This window comes from Hypomesus transpacificus, chromosome 17 (genome assembly GCF_021917145.1).
Source record: "Hypomesus transpacificus isolate Combined female chromosome 17, fHypTra1, whole genome shotgun sequence".
NCBI lineage: Eukaryota > Metazoa > Chordata > Actinopteri > Osmeriformes > Osmeridae > Hypomesus > Hypomesus transpacificus.
The window spans coordinates 11,287,772-11,310,545 of NC_061076.1; the positions used below are offsets into that span (position 1 = coordinate 11,287,772).

The 22,774-nt window shown below is 42.1% G+C and overlaps 1 protein-coding gene across 2 annotated transcripts; it reads right to left on the reverse strand.

Moving 5' to 3' along the window:
- Positions 1-18,934: 18,934 nt before the first annotated feature.
- On the reverse strand, positions 18,935-22,054 carry LOC124478950 (zinc finger protein 235). Of its 2 annotated transcripts, none has more exons than XM_047037373.1 (2): positions 21,570-22,054; positions 18,935-21,362 (listed from the first exon to the last, which is right to left on the reverse strand). In XM_047037373.1, exons 1-2 carry the CDS (start codon positions 21,775-21,777, stop codon positions 20,347-20,349), a joined length of 1,224 nt encoding a protein of 407 aa, XP_046893329.1. In that variant the 5' UTR covers positions 21,778-22,054; the 3' UTR covers positions 18,935-20,346. The 2 variants fall into 2 exon arrangements, with proteins under 2 accessions (XP_046893329.1, XP_046893328.1); XM_047037372.1 differs by having other exon boundaries at positions 18,935-21,371.
- Positions 22,055-22,774: the final 720 nt, after the last annotated feature.

Below are 22,774 nucleotides of genomic sequence, written 5' to 3' on the forward strand. Positions count from 1 at the left end.
ATATTTTGATCGCAAATGAGGAGGGGTCCAAACGGACTGTAGCCTACTACTACACACTGCCAGAGGGCGAGCCGAGTCTGTAACGTCAAAACAAGACGCGGTCTCACTCAAATTCCAAGTTTTACACAAATAACAAAAATATGCTGCAGCTGGCTGTCTTCACAATCGCCATATCTTTAAAACACTGCTCTCCATTTGGATATAGAATTGACCCTGGTACAAAATTAAGAAAATACTCATCAGACGCAGATCGACAACAGTGTTGTCGAACACTCGTCGACAACACTGTTGTTGCTGCCGGAAATCTTCAATGGAGGCTGACTGGAGGCTCTCACGTAGCAAACAAATCAACGTTTTTACAGCAACCTACATTAAAATCTCACCAGCTGGCTGTCTTCACAAAAGTCATATCGTCATAAAATTTCCCTCTTTCAGTTTTTTTGTGTAAAATTGAACTATAAAATTACGAAAATACTACCTACTATGACGCTTTCTAGCAAGGCTGCCGCCTAAAATACTAGGCGGTCTCACGGGCGACCCGCACTCGTTCAAATTACAAAAACTTTCACGATCTAAATCAAAAATCCGAGATGGCAGTTCCACTCGAAATCGCTTTCTCAACAAAGCCAAATGGTTGGGATTTTTTGGGGGTGGTATTTTTCACTCGTAATCCAATCTAATCATATCAGCGTAGTAGCTATAGAGCTATCATATTTAGCTGTGGCAATGGAGTTCAGGAGCGGGTTGCACCAACAGGATTTAGGACCAGTCTTAAGCCAAAACTGGCGTAACTCAACGTTCTATGTCTAAAATGATGTTGCGCCTGTTGCACCACGCTGACTTAAGCTGCTTTTTCCCTAAGTTTAGTCCTAAATGTTACGCCCTGTGGAGAGGAGACTTATGTTAAAACATAGAACGTTTTCTGTGTTGGTTTCTATAGTAGGCTAATTTTCACAAAACCGTTGAGTCCAGCTAAAACAACAAGTAGCCTATAACAATGGCGCGTCTAATTTATAGATTGTATAATGAACGCGCTTTAAGACGTGAGAGAGTAGTGCGAGACAGAACTAACCCGCTGGATATGTACAATGATGAGGAGTTATTTCAGAGGTTTCGTTTCAGTAGGATTGAGATTTTTTCTCTAATGGACGAACTGTCCGACGATTTGCGCTTTCAGGCAGACCGAAATGCTGCCCTGACGCCAACGTTACAGCTTTTAATTGCACTGAGGTTTTATGCAAACGGTGCATTTCAAAACACCGTGTGGGACATGATCGGCGTGCATAAATCTACAGCTCGTAGAGTTATTCGTAGGGTCTCGCTGGCACTGAGTCGCCGCCTACCGCATTATGTCAACTTGCCTAACGAGGCCGAGGTAATCGCTGTCAAGCAGCGTTTCCGCCAGGCGTCTGGCATCCCTGGTATCATCATGGTAAAAATGTATGGGTATCATGGCAACGCGCGTTCCATTCTAGAATTCCACGGGCACTTTCATGAACGCGCATGTTAGTCTTAGTTAAGACTGGTCATAAATTCTGTTGGTGCAACAGGCGTTAGATATGGGCCTAAGACCGTTCCTAACAAAGACTGACTTCGGACTTATGACAGTCTTAGCAAAGACTAGTTGGTGCAACCCACTCCAGGTTAGTAGTCACTAGTCGGATAGGTTCACCTATTGAAAGACTTTTGATTGAAGTAAAGGGTAGTGTCGAACATGTGCCGCCGTTTGACATCCTACGAACTGTTAACAGCTGTGGAAATGTATTTTTAGCTAGTCTTCTAGACTAGGCTACAGAACAGTTGCAGTGAGCTACACTGGTTTGAAATCACAGGTAATGATAATTTCACCAACAAATCGTTTAGTTGTAATCTAAAGTCATAATAAATCCTACAACGAAAAAGTTTTTGTGAGGAATGTTTATTTTAACAATTGAAAATAGATGCATCATATACCGCAGTAGTATGTGTGGCCCGGGCAACAGAGGCTAATGTAATGATGCTAATGCTTCAGTGAAATTGTAGACTACCGTTTCCGAAAGTAGATGTACTTCCTTAATAATATTACCTTATATTGTACATTACACATCACAATTGTGTGTCATATCACAAAGTAAAATGAGCAAATAACCCAGGCCTGTTTGCTTGTGGCGTTTCTGCAGCTGCCTTGCTGTAAAGAAGTTAGCTTAGCCATCTCCCAGAAGTTAACGAGCTGCTAAACTAATAATCTGCTAGAGATGGTCACGCGAGTTTTGAGATGGTCACGCGACTTTTCGTGACGTTAATGACTGTGGCTAGCAAATTAGCCACCGTTAGCTTCACTTTTCGCCACAAAAACGTAATTTCTACTAAACTGTGCAACGGAACGTAAATCCCTAAAGCATCTCAATCGCTACCAAGACGAAACTTTTGACACCTAGGTTGCCCATGTAGTCCAAATATTGACAAAGTTTTAGGGGTGGGAAAATAAATAAACTAGAAAACAGCAGTGAGAATGCTGAAAACCTGAATGGGGATAGCTGACCATGCTAAAAAAGCTGAACATTTTGTAGAAAGTTATAAGCTGAAGCTTCAAAGCGCCCGAAAGGTATTTTAAATAGGGGCTGGAGCTGGACGAAGGCTTAAAACTACAGAAAAGATAAGAAAAATGCAAAACAAAAAGTGAAAAAAATCAGAAAGAAGAGGAACAATGCATAAAAATTTGAAAATTTAGCAGAAGATTATTTGCTGGAGTTTTCTAAAGGCCTGAAATGTATGTTATAAAGGACCTGCAGCAAGATGAAGGCAGAAAAGTACAGAAAATAGAAGAAAAATGCAAAACTACTTGCAGTTGGAAGGTACTGCTGTGAAAGGTATTTTTGAAAGGACCTGGAGCAAGATGAAGGCAGAAAACAGAAGAGGAGAAGAAGAAAATGCAAAACAAAAATGTGAAAATTTCAGAAAGATGAGCTACAGGAAAATGTGAAAATTGAGCAGAAAACTTGGAGCCGAGTGCACCAGCTGGGCGTAAAAAAGTTGGTCTTAACTCTTACGTCGGTCTTAGCTACGTCCGACTTTGTGATTTGAATTTACACCAAGTGCACCAAGCTTGACAGACCAAGGTCCTAGCTTCGTCTGGTCTTAAGATGCGCGTCCTTGTGAAAATGCGAAAGCGTCGATCGTTGCCAAGCAACACATTTAAGAGCCTATCAGAGCCAGTCCACGGACATTCTCTGAGCCTATCCGAAGCGCACTTTATAGCTAGCCTATCTCCCTTCAAAACAAGCCATGGATAAAGAAAAACAAAAGAAAAGGAAAATACATTTTACTGATAGAGAAGTTAGAAAACATATAGTTTGTATACTGAGAATAGAAGCGTGTTCACGGGGAAATGTATAATAATATCAACACAAACAAACAGAAACAATCAGCTGGAAATCGATCAACAACAAAATGAACAGTGGATTTCTGCTACCACGGACGACTTTCTCGCCTTAATGCCCTTTCCATGTTGCCTATTAACAAGACGCGCTGCATGTGCGATCAAACTAGTGTTAGCCCTAATTAGGCTACCATGGATAGGATATTGGTCCGATTTTCCAACTTACGCCTGCTCCCCACTAGGCGTAAAATGTACACCAGGTGCAGCACATAAAGGGCTCAAGTCTATCTGGTGCACTAGTCGTAACTCTAAGTTAGTCGTAACTTTCAATTCTACGTCGGAAGTATCGTACGTCCAGGCGTAGGCCTACGCCCAGCTGGTGCACTCGGCTCCAGTTGCTGAAGTCTGGGTTGAACGAATTTGAAGGTAAAAGGACAACACTGGAAAGACTTGAACTTGCTGGAAAAAGGTAGCAACCGTTGGTCATTGGCAACAGACTGGCAACATTTCTAACCTAGAATCTAGGTTTCAGGTTCAAGACGGAGGAGAAACTAATCATGCGTAACTGCACACCCAGTCCTGTACAGACACTAAGATTACATCAAAATAATAATTTATAGTGCAGGGTTGACGATGTTGTCGTTGTCCCTGGTAAGTTTTTTTTATACGTAAATAACAAGATCATGATACATCTATGCAGCGGATCATTTCTTGCAAGTGTGTCAAAGTGGTTATTAACACCGTAGGCTTGAATAATAACCTAAGGCGTGAAGCTAGAGAGGCAATGGAAGATTTCCTACATAAGCTAGATGTACAACTTCAAATTGAAAACGGAGAAGATATTTAGAGTAAAGACAAGTTACTTTACATATGTGTTCAATATCATCAAATAACAGTAAAAGTTTTCCAGTTACTTAGCGTTTGTTCTTAGGATTAACGCCAGCAGTGCAGCAAACACTTACCCAAGGCCTGGTTTGGCTGTTCGTGACTGTCAGCTATGACAGTGAGCCTCGATTTTTGCAGATTTTTGTAAAACTTGCTCAAATAAAAACGATCTAACTAGATTATGTACACTTTAGGCTCAATGTACATATCTTGTTTGGTCGATTGTGGAAAAAAAAGTCGAACCGTTTTTAGTTATGGAGAGAGCCATCGCGGTAGCTCGATTATGAGAGATGTAGCCAGAATCCACACCTCAAACAAGTTAACCCAGACGCAAAACTGTACGTCCAATCCAAAAAATAAGGATATTTTCCGAGACCCAAGGCTCTGCCGAAGCCATTGATATCCTTTATGTGTCTGTGCGGTCAGAAATACAACTCTTTTGGCAGTTTCCATAACGTCACCCAATTCTGCTTTCATGGTGCGTGTCTGTTTTGTTGCCACGGTGATGGCGCAGCTGTGATCGCTAACAAGCTGGGCAGAGAGAATCAAAAATTTAGCTGGAATCCACACCTCAAACAAGTTAACCTAGACGCAAAACTATACGTCCAAACCAAAATATGAGGATATTTTCCGAGACCCAAAACTCTCCCGAAACCAGACATGTCATTTATGTTTCATGTTTTCAGAAATACGACTCTACCGGCAGTTTAAAAACACGTCTACTTTCGAAATTCTCTGACAAATTTTACCCACCTCTCCATTGAAGTTAGTGAGAGAATTTGAAAGGCTGCTCTCGCTTCAAGGCTCAAAGCTAAAAATCTGTAAATGTGAGCTCTTTAGTAGTTGAATTGGCTGAAAGAGGACAAGTTTTCCTACATTTTAAGGTAAAACTTGTTTCTATAAGTTTAACTATATGAACGTCAGAGGAATTTGTTTGACAATTTAGTTGAATATCAGAAAAAGAGCAGCCCTGCTCAATCATAAAAATCAAGGAGCTAAATTTTTCATGTATTTTAAACTGTCACAATTCAATGGTGTCTCTAGCTGAAAGTATGCTGAAGCAGTTAAGTTTGAAAGAGGAGGAAGCTTTTTAATGATTTGAAAGGATTTACCATTACTTTTAATGGGACAATAATTTGCACAAAAACCTTAATTCTTTAAAAAGTATAAAAGTGAGAAATACCACAAGTCATAGCCAACATCTCCTGAAGGAGCTGAACGTTTTGATACAAAAATTGTAGGAATCGGTGAAAGTATGCAGGACTAGTTAAAAACCAAAAAACGGCGGAAGAACTAAGAAGTTGGAATAATAAATGGTTAACAGCATTCTCACAATAATAATAATATATATGTGAGATAACAATAGTTGTGCCCTTGCCAAACGCAAAGCACACCCAATTAGTTGTGCATTGACTGAGAGTCTGGAATTGTTTTTGGCCAAACATGAAGTAGTTTTGCTCTCTTGTTGTCCAAGTCTCGATCTTCTACTGTGTACATGTTTATAATATTTTGCCATTTTGCAAAGGAACCCGCATCGCTGCCTGCAGCTATATTTTTGACTTGAATTTTGTGGGGATTACGCTTACAACGTAGCTAGTGTAATGACGTTAGCTGCGCAAATGTCCAGTAATATCTCAATTTTAATTGGTCCATGTTTGATACGTAACATACATGATTACTGGCATAACATATTTACGTGCAAAGGCACAGAAGGGTTGTGCTTTTTGACTTACATGAAGAATACAGGATCGAAGTGAGCATGCATTTTTCGCTTGTCCTCCGCAATGAATGGACAGCAAAGCACTGCTTATTCTACAAAAAAAAAATATATATTGAATATGCGTAACTGCTACATTTGTCATCGTAACGTCTAAACAATTGGAATTACATACATATTGCATATATACGTCACACGAATAATCAGTAAAAATACAAATAGAAGTTTATTAAATGAAATGATTTAATAAACATTTTTACATTTGAATTTTGGCAGGGTAGGCAGTGCCTATCTTTAATCTAATAATTTCTGAACAAACAAATGCATTGCATGTACTTCTCATGCACTTTTTTTTTCAACATAGTTTGCAAAGACAGTGTTCAATAATTACACGTTCATTAACCTGAAACAGGTATTTACGTCAGATTAAAGACAACAAACCTTTCTTTTTTTAAGACAGCAGTAACACCTCAATGAAAGAATAATGTATATTACCGGGAGTACAATGGCACTTAGGAATGCTTGGCTGGACCTGTTGTTAGTTTCCTCCAGGATCACATTGACTCTTATTGAGTGACTTGTTGCTCTTGTAGGTTAGTTATAACGAAGTTAAGTCTTGTACTCGCTATAAAATATTTTACTATTGATTGTTCTTCTACAGGTACAGTCCTGCACTTTTTTGTGGTTCATGTTGTTTTTAATTTGTAACTTGTATAACTGCATGCTCTTATGGGTCTTCCCTTTTGGCACTTGTTTAGTTTTTCACAATGTATGCTTCATGTTTTGGCTGCTTGCAATGTTTGGGACTACCTCGTTGTTATGATCAGTGACCTATGCTCTTTTGTAAAGCTCTCTCTTGGAAGTCGCTTTGGATAAAAGCGTCTGCTAAATGCATAAATGTAAATGTAAATATAGGGGAACACAATATAAAACATTTTAGGCTTGGATTGGAGTACTCTTGATTGTTTTAAATGTGTTATTTACAGTATTGAAATCTGAAGTGTTATTAGCCTCCTTCTGAATAAGCTCTGGTGATTGTTTTACGACATACATATTCAGTTTTTTTTCTTCATACACTTTGTGTATGTGTATTACTGTGTGTCCGCTTGCTCGTCAGAGCTGTCATGCCTGCCCTCATCGTCTTCGTCTGAGGTGTCATCAAGGACAATGGTGTCAGTTCCCTGGCCCAAGACTCCTTGCTGGTACATTGTCCTGGCATGCTTTTGCTGGAGCAGAACATTGTGGCATTTTGCCTTTAGGACACAGAGAAGGCCCCCGCGACTCTCCTCTGACAAGTCCAGGTCACTACCTAAATATGAAAAACATGCAAACCAGGACCAAGACAAAACCTAATTAAAATCCTTATCCAAACCGTGATCATCTCCACACTCAAAATGTAAGGCTACTCACAAGGATCTGCTCCTCCTCCCTCAGTCTGGACAGCATCATGATGCTGTCAAAGACCACCTTCTTAGTTGAAAAACCTGTATTGCATGCAGTTAATGAGGATCATCCACTTATATCACATAAAACATTAGTATGTTTGTCAGTGTAGTTTAAATATATTTACTGGTGTCAGGACATTCCCATGGCCAGCGGTAGTTGTCTACCATGAGCAATTCATCCGTGTAAGGAAGGTGGTACGTTGACTCCAAGTTAAAAGCCTCAATGGCAGCTTTCAAAGCTGCCTTCTCACCGCAGATTTCCCCCCGGATTTTGTGGCGTCTCTTGTTGCTTTCTAAGCAATTAAAATTATACCAGGTTGTATAATGGTGCATATATACATGCATAAATACATTCTGTGCATTTATTTAGCTGACCTGTTTGGCGGTAGAGCTGGTGTTTCCTTTGCTTTATGCTTAGATAAAGACCCACTATCTTGCGCCGAAGACCAGTGTTGTCTTCTGTACTTGTTGCTATTTAAAATAAATTAAATTTCTTCTCACACATATTTCTGTGCAGTGTTTTTTGCTTTTTTTTTTATTCACAGTACATTAGTTATTTGTGCTTCCTTATAATAGAAGATTAATTATCAGAACAGTGCAAATTTTCTGATTAGATAAAAGAGGTGCTGTAATAATGTGTTACCTGATGCCAAGTGCTGTACCTCACTGACCCACTGCTGTACATCACTGTCCTGGGCATGGAGCTCTGCCTGTATGCGTGCCAGGCTCTCACTTTCCTCCTTGATCCTCTTGGCTGTCTAAATAACAACAATGGATGTCTACCAATTAGCTTGTTTATTTTAAAGATAAAAACACGAGGTAAATATTTGGATTATTATAGATTGATTATTATACATAGAAAATAGGTAGGTAGAGAAATTGTGTAAAAATACCTTGATGTATCTTTGGGTTAAATATTTTGCCATATTTTCGGATTTGCGTTTGTTCCACGCAACAGCAAGGACAGTAAGTATGTCCGTTCATGCTAGTAATAAACAACAAATTACAGTATATGAGCAATATTGTCATTATGAACTGTAAATTATAAGTATTCAATAATAATAAATCTTACCTGCTTTGGACATATACTTCGTGCAAATTGCAGCCCTGGACAAAAAAGAGTTGACCTGCTGTACTTCCTCCCCAATTGTCAGGCCCGCTCCCTCCTGGTTTCTTCCAGACCACTGCAACTGCACAGTACACAAAAGCTGGACAATAAAATTGCATGTGCACAACTAAATATGCACAACTGAAGGCACATTTAATTCTAGATTTGCATTACCTCACATGTCCAGTCATGTGGTTTGGCATGCATTACGGACAGCAGTGGGCGCATTTTCAGCAGGGGCCTCAGCTCTGGACACTCAACAACCACTTTCTTCAAGTATGGCCAGTACTTGCAGGCAACATCAGAGCAGAAGAAAGTCACATTTTGCCGAGAGAGGGTGCTTTGCAGGTACAGAGGGTAGGCAAATATATCCCCTCTGAAAATATTGAGGGCCTTGAGAAGTCCTCCATGTCGACAGACTGCTATCTCAAGGCCCTCTTCGTCGATCTTTGAGGCCGACTTCTGGGCTGACTTCTGCGCTTTCCATTTTGAGGAGCCACAAACCCCTTTACCTGGTGCCTAGAAGATGTGAAATTTAAAAGTTCATCAAGTCAGAAAATGACAACATGGAAAATTCGAGAGGCAGTCAGTATAATTAATATCTGACAGTTAGGGGGGATTACATGTTTTGTCTTTTCATGGACATGTCCCACGATCTTCCGCAATGAACATGCCATCAAAATAACCTTTCTCTAGCCTAAGTTTAATAGAGAAAAAAGGCATGTCATTCAAAAATATAGCAAATGTATAGTAAACAACACAAAAAAAAATATATATAAATAACAATCAGTGCATACCCTGGAGCATTAGAAAAATCGGTACAGCTTCCGATTACCATCCACTGAGATGGCATGCATGGATGGACAGCAAGCTGGACATTTAAAGGGCTGGACCCCACACAAGCTCTCAACCTCGTGCTGGGCAAAGGTCCACTCCTGGAAAGCTTTTTGGAACGTGTCTCCACAAATCAAATCAAATCAAATTTATTTGTATAGCCCTTTTTACACGCAAGCATGTCACAGAGGGCTTCACATGCGCCCATAGAACTGCCCCTCAACCAACCTAAACCCTCAAGGAAGACAAGGAAAAACTCCCAGAAAAACTCCCACCGGGAGAAAAAATGGAAGAAACCTTGGGAGGAGCAATTCAGAGAGGGATCCCCTCCTCCAGAGACGGTTGGTAAGAGAGAGGAGCAGAACACAAGCTAAACATAGTCATACAGTGTCAATGGGTTTTGAAACACCAAAATCCATTGTTCGGCTTTATAGACGTTGGATGGGACCGGGAAACTCGCTGTTGGCCGTCATGGAGACTGGATTCCGGGTGACGACCTGGTTCAGCGTTGGCAGACCGACGACCAAGCAGGTCCTGACAGCTCAAACCCCCCACACCACAGGGAATGTGTGGGGGGGGGACAGAGAGGAGAGCAGGGATTAGAGAATGCCAGGAGCAGCTAACAGTTACAGTCAAAATAGAATGAGATCCCCACCGGTCAAGTGTGGACTAGTGCAGCAATTTAACAGAGCAAAAAGGGTATTTGATCCACATATTTTACCACTCTGTTAAAAGAAATACAAAAAGTAAACCACTTGAAAGAAATATACAGTCGCAGTTCAACATTAAGAAGATTAATTTATAAAGGTATACAATCATGTCAAACCACGTGTTTATGTACCACCTACTTACCCTGCCATAAGTCATGGTTCTTTGATCAAGCATCCCTAGGAATGCTTGACGTGAGACTCCTGGAGCCAAAAGCTTTAAGTCCAAGAAAGGCCTGAAGAGCCCAGCCTCGTACACGGTCTCAAAATGTACAGACGCTGGCCAGTACCCAGACATAAGGAGATCACTCAGCCCAACTGCCCATGTTGCCAGACAAACGGAGCAAATGCTCTGGGGCAAACGTACCGGGAGAAGTCGGACTACAAATAGAACACAATTTTTGCACACTTGCTTTTTACATCCATAAACAAATAAAATTTACAGTATGACCCTGTTACATCGGAAAATGTTCACTTGCAAAGTATGACACACATTAGACCCATACCCTGCTCAGAATAATGATAGGCCTCTGAATGCCTCTTGACTGCAGTGGTTGGACTCAATGGCTTGTAAAACTCACAAACCATGGAGTCCCTGTTGTGGAGAGGTAGGTGATGGTGAACTTCTCCATCACATTTGGTGCAGAGATACTGCCTAGGTAGACAGTCTCTGCACCTTATAAGAGCCTCTTCAGTTTGGCAGTGTTGGCAGATGCAGTCCTTCACATGCTCAGCTGCCAATAGATTTCGAACCATGGCCTCCCTCGCCATCTGCCATCTCTCATGGCTGCCTTTTTTGCCAGGTCATGGCTGAAGATAATTCTTCTGGCTCATTGTTTAAAATATGCCCCAGTTCTTCAATGAGTGAAGCTTCATTTAAGGAAAAAACAAGATTAAGATCACAGATATTGTTTTCAATATTTTATAGAACAACTAATGCTGGCTGATAACCAGGATCTCATTTATAGCTATTATTTGTATTTGTATTGCATGCGGCAGAGGGGAGCAAATACACACAGATCAACACACACAGTACGCTTGGGCAAAACAACACACAGTCCACAGCCAGCCTGTTTAAGTATAGTTAGTAGTTACCGGTCTCTGTTTGAAGAATACAATCTTTCTGAAAGGTGGCCACACTGGTGTCGTAAACTGGAAACAAAATACAATGACAGAAGTACAGTACATTTAGTCAATCTATGAACAATGAGTAGATGTTTTACATCAGGTTCTAATACTATAGGGGTACATCCAAAATAGACTATTGCATGAAATTGATTGACTGCTAACCACATGTGTTTTACTTTGTAATATGTATGTGTTTTAGGGCTGTGTTTTAAAACACATGGAACTTTACACAAAATGTTAATGCCCAAATGACCACCTCACCAGGATTCAAGGCCTGCCTTTCATTCCCAGAAGATTTTGTGGTTCCTTTCCATCGAGGCCTTCCAACATTTACACTGCTGACCCTTTCCGTCCACTGGACAGTTGTGCGTCATGGTTTGCCCTTTTTTGCAGGCGGGATTTGGTTTTGTTCCAAAAATTATTATAGACTTGATTTAGGTTGTAGCGTGGTTTGCACGGTTAAGATTAGCAATACTTAATTTATAATAAAGTATACAGTTCTTGGGGGCACCACCTCTGATTTATTTAAGGGACAGAGGAAACCTTATTGAATAATATTGAATAATAGCACTCGTAATAATCAGTCTAATCTTAAGTAGCGAATTCCATGAAAGTAGAGCAGATCAGATAACGTGAGGGATAACGCGAGTATTGTAAACAATGATTTATTTAAGAAAATGTAATTATGATGAACAAATACCAAAGACGTTATAGGCTAGTTGAGAGTGAGTTGAGTTAAACAGTATACAGTAGGTCCTAAACTATGATGAGAGCGGAATACTAGATGGTGGGTTGAGAGCGCGTGGGGAGGGGAAGAGAGAGAGATAGGCTTCAGGAGAACAATGGAGGGAGTCTATGTTAACTAATCCTAACGAAAGTTAGGTTGAATCATTTGCAAACTAAAAATCAAACGTAACAAATTAAATCACAATATGCCAATGTTCACAAGTAAGAAATGTAGCAATATCGTAGTTACTGTTGTCAGTTTGAAGAAGAAGAATCAAAGTTCCGTTCGTCGTTGTCAAACGGTTAGAGCAAAGGAATCTTTCGTTAAAGTTCCTGGTGGTCCAGTGAGTTGCTGATTGAGAAGGATAGGTCAGATGTGTCGCGAACATATCCGGTGAATCCTTGCGAAAAAGAAAGGTTTGCTTGTGCGTCAGGGTTTTATAATCCTTGCTAAAGGGGGGGTATCCTTTTGGAGGTGAACTCTTTGATTGGTCAGTTACTCCCCCCTGGGCGTCCATCCTGAGATTGACGTATGGGTGTGAAGTAGTTGATAACTTTTCAGAGTTCAGCTATTTCAAATGTCCATGTATTTCTAATACTTCAAAATATAACAATACAACATTAATAAATGGTTTAGTTTGTAGATTAAAATCATTTTGATATCAAGATTAACTGATTTATCATAACAGGAAAGGAAGTTACATTAAAACATCAAATTATATCAACACAGCATAAAAGGGGAAGCATACATTATAACACATCAACTACTGTCATTGAAATAGTGTCCATAAGCCATGTAGTCCTTGAGCATATGTTTGTAAATCCAGAAAAGTTAGTCTTTCCTTAAACTCCTTTGTCTGCATACTGTAAGGCCATTTTGGTCTACCTTCTGACCCCATGCTGGGCCAGAAGCTTTGAAGGTCCTGCTCTGGAGATAAGGACAAAGGGGGAAACCCCCTTTCTCCTTATCGGGGGTAGGGGAAAGGTGTAAGGGTACGTGGTTTGTCTGTTGGCTCTGCTACAAGGTTATGACACACTAACGTTGGTACATACACATGTACTAGAATGTCCTTTCATGTTTGGTGAGTGTGTGTTCGTGTTGGGGAGTACAATTTTTCAATCTCGCCAAACCCTAAATATATAATGATATAATATAATGTTTAAAGACGCATTCAGTTTACCTGTATCTGGTTAAGGAACACGTCACCAAGAAGAAGTGCTGCTTCTAGCGAGATATTGGACATTCTAGGTGTTTCTGCAAAAAAGAAAGAAAGTAGGGATTATTTCTAGACTAATTCTTGTTAAGTGATTAGAATATCAATTTCTAGGCAGCGAAATAACCCAATAATAATGTGTCATTTTGTGTGTGCATAAAAATTCACATTGCCAGTTGTGTAATTGTATTTGTAAAATGTGTGTCCTTGGGCAAGACACTTCACCCTACTTGCCTCGGGGGAATGTCCCTGAACTTACTGTAAGTCGCCCTGGATAAGAGCTTCTGCTAAATGACTAAATGTAAATGTCATGTATAATTTATATTCATTTGGTTGACATTCTTTTGTGGACCTCATTTGAGAGGTCTGCTTTCACTTAGTGTATCACTTGATACATTTGGAGGTAGCCGTGTAAGAAGCGGTCATCATCAGAACACAAATATTTTCTGGGTGATTCAAAAGGGTGTCTCCTCACCCCGCTGCTTCAAAGGGCTATACCAACATTTGTTAGCCGAAATGGGTGATAAAAGCCCTCGGAACCTAATAGTAGCTTTAGTAGGCCTCTACTAACCCATACACATGGGATATATGTCTTATAATAAATGCCTATTGTCAATAACTCAAAATGCTAACAGTCAAATTGGGTGAAATATTACAGCAACAGTAACATGGGACAGTGTGCATGCATGTAGATGTTTAAAAAATATATATATTAGTCCTTTAGCCAGGTAAAGGGACTTTAGAAAGTGAATTGTTTAGACTACTGCAATAATAAATAAAGACCTGGCCCAGACTCACTCAAAACGATGAGAAACATGGGGAGATGTTTGGCTCTTAAAAGAGCCGTTGGGTTATGTATGGGAGGTCAAAGGTTGGTTAAGGTGTAGGGACAAGGTAAGTGTACTGGAGCTGCAAAGAAAGGTAAAAACAAGTGATTACAAAATGTCTTGCATGGCTATAGCAAACTAATCTTAAGATCAGACCTTAAGATGTTCTTCAATGTCGTCGTCGTCGTCGTCATCTGCCGCTTGTCCGGGGATCGGGTCGCGGGGGCAGCGACCTAAGCAGGGAGGCCCAGACTTCCCTCCCCCCGGCCATTTCCGCCAGCTCTTCCTGGGGGACCCCAAGGCGTTCCCAGGCCAGCTGAGAGACATAGTCCCTCCAGCGTGTCCTGGGTCTTCCCCGGGGCCTCTTCCCAATGGGACGTGCCCGGAACACCTCACCAGGGAGGCGTCCAGGAGGCATCCTAATCAGATGCCCGAGCCACCTCAGCTGGCTCCTTTCGACGCGGAGGAGCAGCGGTTCTACTCTGAGCCCCTCCCGGATGACCGAGCTTCTCACCCTATCTCTAAGGGAGAGCCCGGACACCCTGCGGAGAAAGCTCATTTCGGCCGCTTGTATTCGCGATCTCGTTCTTTCGGTCACTACCCATAGTTCGTGACCATAGGTGAGGGTAGGAACGTAGATCGACTGGTAAATAGAGAGCTTCGCCTTTCGACTCAGCTCCTTCTTCACCACGACGGACCGATGCAGAGCCCGCATCACTGCGGACGCCGCACCGATCCGCCTGTCGACCTCGCGCTCCATTCTTCCCTCACTCGTGAACAAGACCCCGAGATACTTGAACTCCTCCGCTTGGTTCAGGATCTCCTCCCCGACCCGGAGATGGCACTCCACCCTTTTCCGGTCGATTACCATGGCCTCAGATTTGGAGGTGCTGATTCGCATCCCAGCCGCTTCACATTCGGTTGCGAACCGCTCCAGTGAGAGCTGAAGGTCACGGCCCGATGAAGCCAACAGGACCACATCATCCGCAAAAAGCAGCGACCCGATCCTGAGGTCACCAAACCGGACCCCCTCAACACCCTGGCTGCGCATAGAAATTCTGTCCATATAGGTAATGAACAGAATCGGTGACATAGGGCAGCCCTGGCGGAGTCCAACCCTCACCGGAAACAAGTTCGACTTACTACCGGCAATGCGGACCAAACTCTGGCACCGGTCGTACAGGGACCGGACAGCCCCGATCAGGAAATCCGGTACCCCGTACTCTCGGAGCACCCCCCACATGAGCCCCCGAGGGACACGGTCGAACGCCTTTTCCAAATCCACAAAACATGTGTAGACTGGTTGGGCGAACTCCCATGTACCCTCCAGGACTCCGCGGAGGGTATAAAGCTGGTCCACTGTTCCACGGCCAGGACGAAAACCACATTGCTCCTCCTGAATTCGAGGTTCGACAATCCGACGGACCCTCCTCTCCAGGACCCCTGAATAGACTTTCCCAGGGAGGCTGAGGAGTGTGATCCCCCTAAAGTTGGAGCGCACCCTCCGGTCCCCCTTTTTAAAGAGGGGAACCACCACCCCGGTCTGCCAGTCCAGAGGCACTGTCCCCGATGTCCACGCGATGTTGCAGAGTCGTGTCAACCAAGACAGCCCTACAACATCCAGAGCCTTAAGGAACTCCGGGCGGACCTCATCCACCCCAGGGGCCCTGCCACCGCGGAGCTTTTCAAACACCTCGGCGACCTCATCCCCAGAGATAGAAGGGCCCCCCCCGATGTCCCCAGACTCTGCCTCCACGTCGGAAAGCGTGTTGGTGGAATTAAGGAGGTCTTCGAAGTATTCCTTCCACCGATCCAGGACGTCCCCCGTCAAGGTCAGCAGCGCACCATCCCCACCGTATACAGTGTTGACAGAGCACTGCTTCCCCCTCCTGAGCCGCCGGATGGTGGTCCAGAACCTTTTTGAAGCCGTTCGGAAGTCATTCTCCATGGCCTCGCCGAACTCCTCCCATGCCCGGGTTTTTGCCTCCGCGACCGCCAAAGCCGCGTTCCGCTTGGCCTGCCGGTACACATCAGCTGCCTCTGGAGTCCTACCAGCCAATAAAGTCCGATAGGCCTCCTTCTTCAGCTTGACGGCATCCCTCACCTCCGGAGTCCACCACCGGGTCCGAGGGTTACCGCCGCGACATGCATCGACCGCCCTGCGGCCGCAGCTCCGGTCAGCCGCTTCAACAATGGAGGCCCGGAACATGGCCCATTCGGACTCAATGTCCCCGGCCCCCCCCGAGACATGATCGAAGCTCTCCCGGAGGTGGGAGTTGAAGCTCCTTCTGACAGAGGGTTCCGCCAGACGTTCCCAGCAGACCCTCACATTACGTTTGGGCCTGCCAGGCCTGACCGGCGTCCTCCCCCACCATCGAAGCCAACTCACCACCAGGTGGTGATCAGTTGACAGCTCCGCCCCTCTCCTCACCCGAGTGTCCAAGACATGCGGCCCCAAGTCCGATGACACGACTACAAAGTCGATCATCGAACTGAGACCTCGGGTGTCCTGGTGCCAGGTGCACATATGGACACCCTTATGCTTGAACATGGTGTTCGTTATGGACAAACCGTGTCTAGCACAGAAGTCCAACAACAAAACACCACTCGGGTTCATATCGGGGGGGCCGTTCCTCCCAATCACGCCCCTCCAGGTCTCACTGTCATTGCCCACATGAGCATTGAAGTCCCCCAGGAGGACGAGGGAATCCCCAGGAGGAGCGCTTTCCAGCACCCCCCCCAGAGACTCCAAAAAGGGTGGGTACTCTGAGCTGCCGTTTGGTGCATAAGCACAAACGACAGTGAGGACCCGTCCCCCCACCCGAAGGCGGAGGGAGGCTACCCTCTCGTCCACCGGGGTGAACCCCAATGTACAGGCGCCGAACCCAGGGGAAACCAGTATTCCCACCCCAGCTCGACGCCTCTGTTCTTCAATGATTAAATTGATTTAAAATCTACAAGTTCCATTACTGATTTGCGAGTAAGATACGGTATTATTGAAAAGGAAGGTAAATCCTAGCCTGGATCTGCCAATCGAGATGGCCTACTATTGTATATTCTAGGAGGAGATCAGCCCGCTCAAAAGGAGATTAGCCCGCTCAAATAAACTAGAAAGGGGAAACTGGCGAGCTAGCTAGACTAGCTAGCACTAGCTAATATCCCATTTGAATTGTAAATAAAAATACATAAATGCGATTAATCTTAACACTGACAAACACTCACTGTCCCTTTTAATATTAAAGATAAAACATGCACGATCCTCAATACACAATTTTGCACATGCTAGAATCAGAGCAAGATATTTGTGTTAACTTACCGGGAGAGGGATGAAAACGCTCTGAAGAATTACCGCGGTAAACTATAATTCCCCATAATTATATACTTAATACAACTAATCTCTCTCCGGTCCTGTACAGTGCATACATAAAGGCAAGATTAAAACAGGCAAATAAATACAAGAAAATCCTCTTTAATAAATACATATACATAGATCGTCTAGCCACGGTGACTGAAGATTTTCCGCTACAAATTCAACACTTTTTTCATTTTTTTTTCAGAATCTGCAGAATTTCTAAAAACTGGATGGACATAACATTAACCCATCTTATTGGTGAATTATCAATGATAGGAATCAATGGGGTTGAACAATATTCAAGGATATAAGAAAATTCTTCCGCATTTTCAGCCGATAGAAATAAATGGGAGGAATTTGCGTATAAACTGCACGCACATCTTCCCATTCATGTCTATCAACAGAAAACGCGTCTATATTACACGCAGAGCTTCATGAACTCTTATCATTTTACGTCATCACCCAGAGTCGGATTTGACTAAGATCACAAATCGATATTGACGTGTGGAGAATATTGAGATGATAGTTGTCTTGAGTTATATCAGAAACCATTTGTTTTAAATCTCCACAGCCCACTCTTCCATGGCTGGCAAGAACCTGGCCTGTATAGGCTACAGCTTATATTGCCTGTGTGTGCCCATAGGCTATATTTTTTCTTATTTATATTTAGGCTACAAGAATACTGCTTGGCGTTGGTGGCAAATAAAAATGACAGTTTGTTATTTAAAGGTGTTTGAGGTGAAAATTCCCCCACAAAAACGTTTAAAAAATACATTTGGATGCTTCGGTATCGTGACTCTCCGTAAAGAGTCTGTTTGATGACGTAAAATGGATAAAGAGTTGTTGAAGTTCTGCGTGTGATATAGACGCATTTTCTGCCGATAGAAATGAATGGGAGGAATTCGCGTATAAACTGCACGCAAAATAGCGATTTGGTGTATCTATGGCACGCAAAATAGATGCGTCAACCTGTGTCATAGATACGCAGAAGTATGAGACTGGGTTGGGGCAACCGATTTTACAAAAAAACTAGCAACTTTTTGTATTTTTATTACAAACATATTGATACACTTTACCCCTGGAGAGCCCCCATATCCTACATTTTCAACGTGTGTAACAATTTATATAATTCACCACATCATGTAAATACTTTAATACTATGCATTCTACTTAAATCTTTCAACCAGTTTTGATATTTTTACTTCATATGTATTGTCAGGCTAATATCCCTTACAAAAAGAAGTATATTAAAGTATACTATAAGTATACTAAAATATGGATAGTACACTTTTAGTTCACTTTTGATGTACTTTTAAGAAGTATGCTAAGAAAATTGTTCACTTTAAATATACTTTTAAGAAGTATACTTACAAAACAGTTTACTTTTAATATACTTTTAAGTATGTTTTGAAAATAGTTCACTTTTGATATCCTTTTAAGGAGTATACTTAGAAAATAGTTCACTTTTGATGTACTTTTAAGAAGTATGCTTAGAAACAGAAAATGGTATACATTTCTTCTGGAGTAGGATGTACGTTTTCTATTATTATACAGCAAAAACAGTCAAAATAACAGGTTACATTTTTTAGATCCATCTCATTCTAATTATTCATGTCTATGAAAATCTATTATGCATGGCACATTGAATCTTTTTTTGTTACTGTAACCTTAATTACTGCCAAAACATTCTGAAGCCCTATACTCTTGTACTAATAATTATAAATTGGAGTATACATGGGAAAAAAAGAAAAAGCTACTTGAGAATTTGAAGGTTATACTGTCAAACTGACTGAAGAACGAAATAACGACGTGAAATAATGAAGATAGTGTGGCTCATTGGCCAGTCAATTTCCATGATGCAAGGCGGTAAATAGTGTTAAAATGTGCTAAGTTTGGCGTTTGTTTGAAATACAAAGGTAACTTAATGCATTTCGTTTTGTGTGTCTGCTTAGAATGTAGTGTTTTTGTAGTGTAGTGTTGTAGTGTAATTGTCATTGTTGTGCTGGGTTACCATAGTAACCATGAGTTAAATCACTGTTACGTTTCATTACAAGAGCTGGATTCATAAAACGTTAATAGCTGTGCAGTAAGTAGCTTCTTTCAGAATCTGCAGTGTAACTTGGTGAGGGCCCCCCTTCTCGCCATGTGACGCAAGATCTGAGGCATGTGAGGGGCCTCTTAACATTTTAATTTATTAGTAAGTCACAGTAAAATTAAATTTACGTTTACTTCTTGAGGTACTTACATTAATTGAAAGTGCACTTGAAAGTATTGCACTTCTTTTTTGTCAGGGATATCAGGCCAATGACCAAATGTCTCCAGTACCAACCATTGGAAATTGCAGAGAAAGTTCAAAGCGAGGGAGAACACCATGTTTACAAGTGACTCTTCCCCACCAGTGGTGAATTGAATCCTGAAAATGCTATCCTGAGTGCAGTTATGTTCTAGGACACTTTATTATTCATATTTGTTCTGTCCCAACTTTTTTGAATTTGTAGAACGAAGAGAATTTCAACTAAATGTGGAATGATTGGAGTAATGAAACACTGAATACTCATGTCTAAACACACTGTTAGATGACATCACTGTCCATCATCCAGTGTTGAGGTCAAGCTGGAGCTAGTTCACAGGGGGGGTTGTGCAAACACACACACATGTTCCAATAATAAATATAAACTAGGTCCTGTTCATAAATCCTGGCAGTTAGTTTCAACTGTAGCACTTCACTGCAGTTATGATTTTCTTGGATTTTGACAAGGAATTAGATATAAAAAGCAAGCACATTGTTGATTCCAAAGGATAAAGCGGTTTGTTTTACATTTGGACAAGATATCCACCACCAACACAGATTGTATGTGGATGGATTGCTAAACAAGATCCAAGGTCAGTATACAGACCCATTCCACATACAAACACCACACACAAAGATGTTTCTACAAAAATGTCTACACATATAAACAGACAAGTTCTGTTTCTAAGTTCTTAAACAAAGTATCTCAACCTTTGTTAACTCGATCCTAATGGTCACCATTTGTAACTCATAACTTATCCAATGTTAAAATTGTGAGTTTTTAAGTGCTTGGACAAAATTGCAGATGTAGTAAAGGTTTTTCCACAAACACTACATGAATGAGGATGCATACCATTATGAACCCGTTGATGCTTTCTGCATGTGTAAGCATCTTTAAAACTCATTCCACATATAGGACAATCATAGAGTCGCAACTCTGTGTGGACACGGCGATGGTTGCGCAGTGTGCCATCGTTGTTGAAACGTTTTCCACACAAGGCGCATACGTACGGTTTCTCGCCAGTATGAATGCGCAGGTGTATTTTCAGTCGTGAAACATGGCTAAAGGTTTTGCCACAGTGGGGACAAGGGTGTGACCTGAGACCTATATTGCTCAGTGACCGTGGCTTGATTTGAGAGGCAACCATGCAGTCTAGCTTTGTCCCAATTCGCTTCCCAGCATTATCTATGTGTTGTACAATGTCTTCTTGGTCTGAGACATTAGCTGATGCAGGGTCAGTACTGAGATAACAGTCCCTATATCTGACCTCTATCCTTCCTGACTCCAGGTCAGACTTGGTGACTGAGGCAGCATGTGTTGTCAATGCTGAAGCTCTCTCCAGGTCAGGAAACCCTGTGTCAGAAACAGAACCTGAACAAGAGTCAATACTCTGGTCAAGGGGTTCAACTTTGATGGCTTCAAGACCACAGTGTACATCTATTCTATCCACAATACATTTGTCCAAGGGACTATATAGCAAACAAGAATTACAGTCCAAATCCTTTTTCATATTTGTCAAAACAGATGTTCCTAATGAAATTGTCTCTGGACCAGGACTATGTGTGGACTCTGAACTTGATTTGAAGAGATATTTCCACTGGATGCAGTCTGTGGTCCCCTGGTTAGGTGTGGTAGGGCCCTCATTCTGGTCAGAGACTGCTTTGTCCTGTCCAGTAAATGAGGGTTCAATGTCTTGTCCCTGGTTGGAACTCCACTGGTGCTGACCAGCAGGAGAGACTGTTTCAGAAGATGACGGCCGTCTGATGGAACCTAAACACACTCCAATACACAGATTGTACAGAAATTAAAAGAAATGTGTGTACAAATGCATTTTCTCTTGTTTATTTGGCCAGAAAGGGTTCGGTAATGTGTCTATTTTAGCACGTTAAAGACCATTGAGCTCCAATTAAACGGGTCTAAATTGAACAAACGTTAATACCAAGTGTAACATGTTCAGATTTCGTGCATCAGTCTCACCTGTCCACTCTACTCCAAGTCCAATTTCATGCAACCGTCGTTTCAACACTTGGTTCTCTTGACGAGTTCGGGTAGTCTCCTCCTCATATTTTAGAACAGTCCCCTCGACAACCTCCAGAATCTCTCCGATTGCCACCATTAAACGCTCAGTGAGATAGGAATTCAAAAGTTGTAGTTTTGTCATTTTCACACTGTCTGCTGAAAACATCAGATAAATAAACTAACGTTGAGCTAACCAACAATTCTAGGTGGTTTGTTGTGATATAACCACAATGCACTTCCTTGTCGGTCTGTGTAGCTACCTGTTGGGGTTTATATCAACGTAGATTAAGGAATAGGCTTATTTCAATAAATATCGCAAGTTTCCGCGAGTTCCGTTTAATTACAGTGGTTTATTTGTTTCCTAGCTAAGTAACCTAGGTAACTTGTACCGCTGAACTAGCCTGCTCCGTGTAGTGGCAGGGGATTGAGCGGAATATAGCTGTGTTGCAAAGAATTTACAACAGGGGGAAACAAAATCCCATAAACAGTTCCGTGTAGTGATGTGTCGTTCGTAAACGACTCATCACGTTCATTTTGAAAGAATCATCGTGCGGCCGGCTGCAGGCGGTGGACTTGAGACAGTGAATTCTGGTTAGACTTTTTGTCCGACTTGAGACGGCGCCGAGGTATTGAACGCCAATTGTGCCAAAACGTCTGAACTCTCGTTCGTGTACAGACGGTGACCCAGGGCTCTCAAGTGTCACGCATTGAGAGTGACAGTCACTCATTTTGGTCTTTAGTCACACCCTCCCACCACACATTGTATTTCTCACGCCGAAAAAAAATATTTATAATATATTTAATATGCCACAGCACCCAACCAAAATTCCTCTGGCCGCCCCACTCTCACTATGGAACCGGCAGTCCAGCACGTCTCCCCTGGAGTGCGAGCCTGCCACTTATCAGCCAATCAAAAAAAACAAAGGGTCTATGGCCAATCGGAAAATAGAAACATTGTATCTGGGTAAGATTTAATGCAACAACCAATGGAGAAAAAGTATATCTTGTCATTTTTCGGGATTCCGCTACGTCTTCCGAAAGTTTTGTTCACATACAAAGCAAACCGCTGGAGCTCGAACATCACTTTGAGCACAGTCATGATCTCCTGTTTTAATGTTACAACAAATTCACAACTTGTTTGACACAAACAATGACAACTTAAC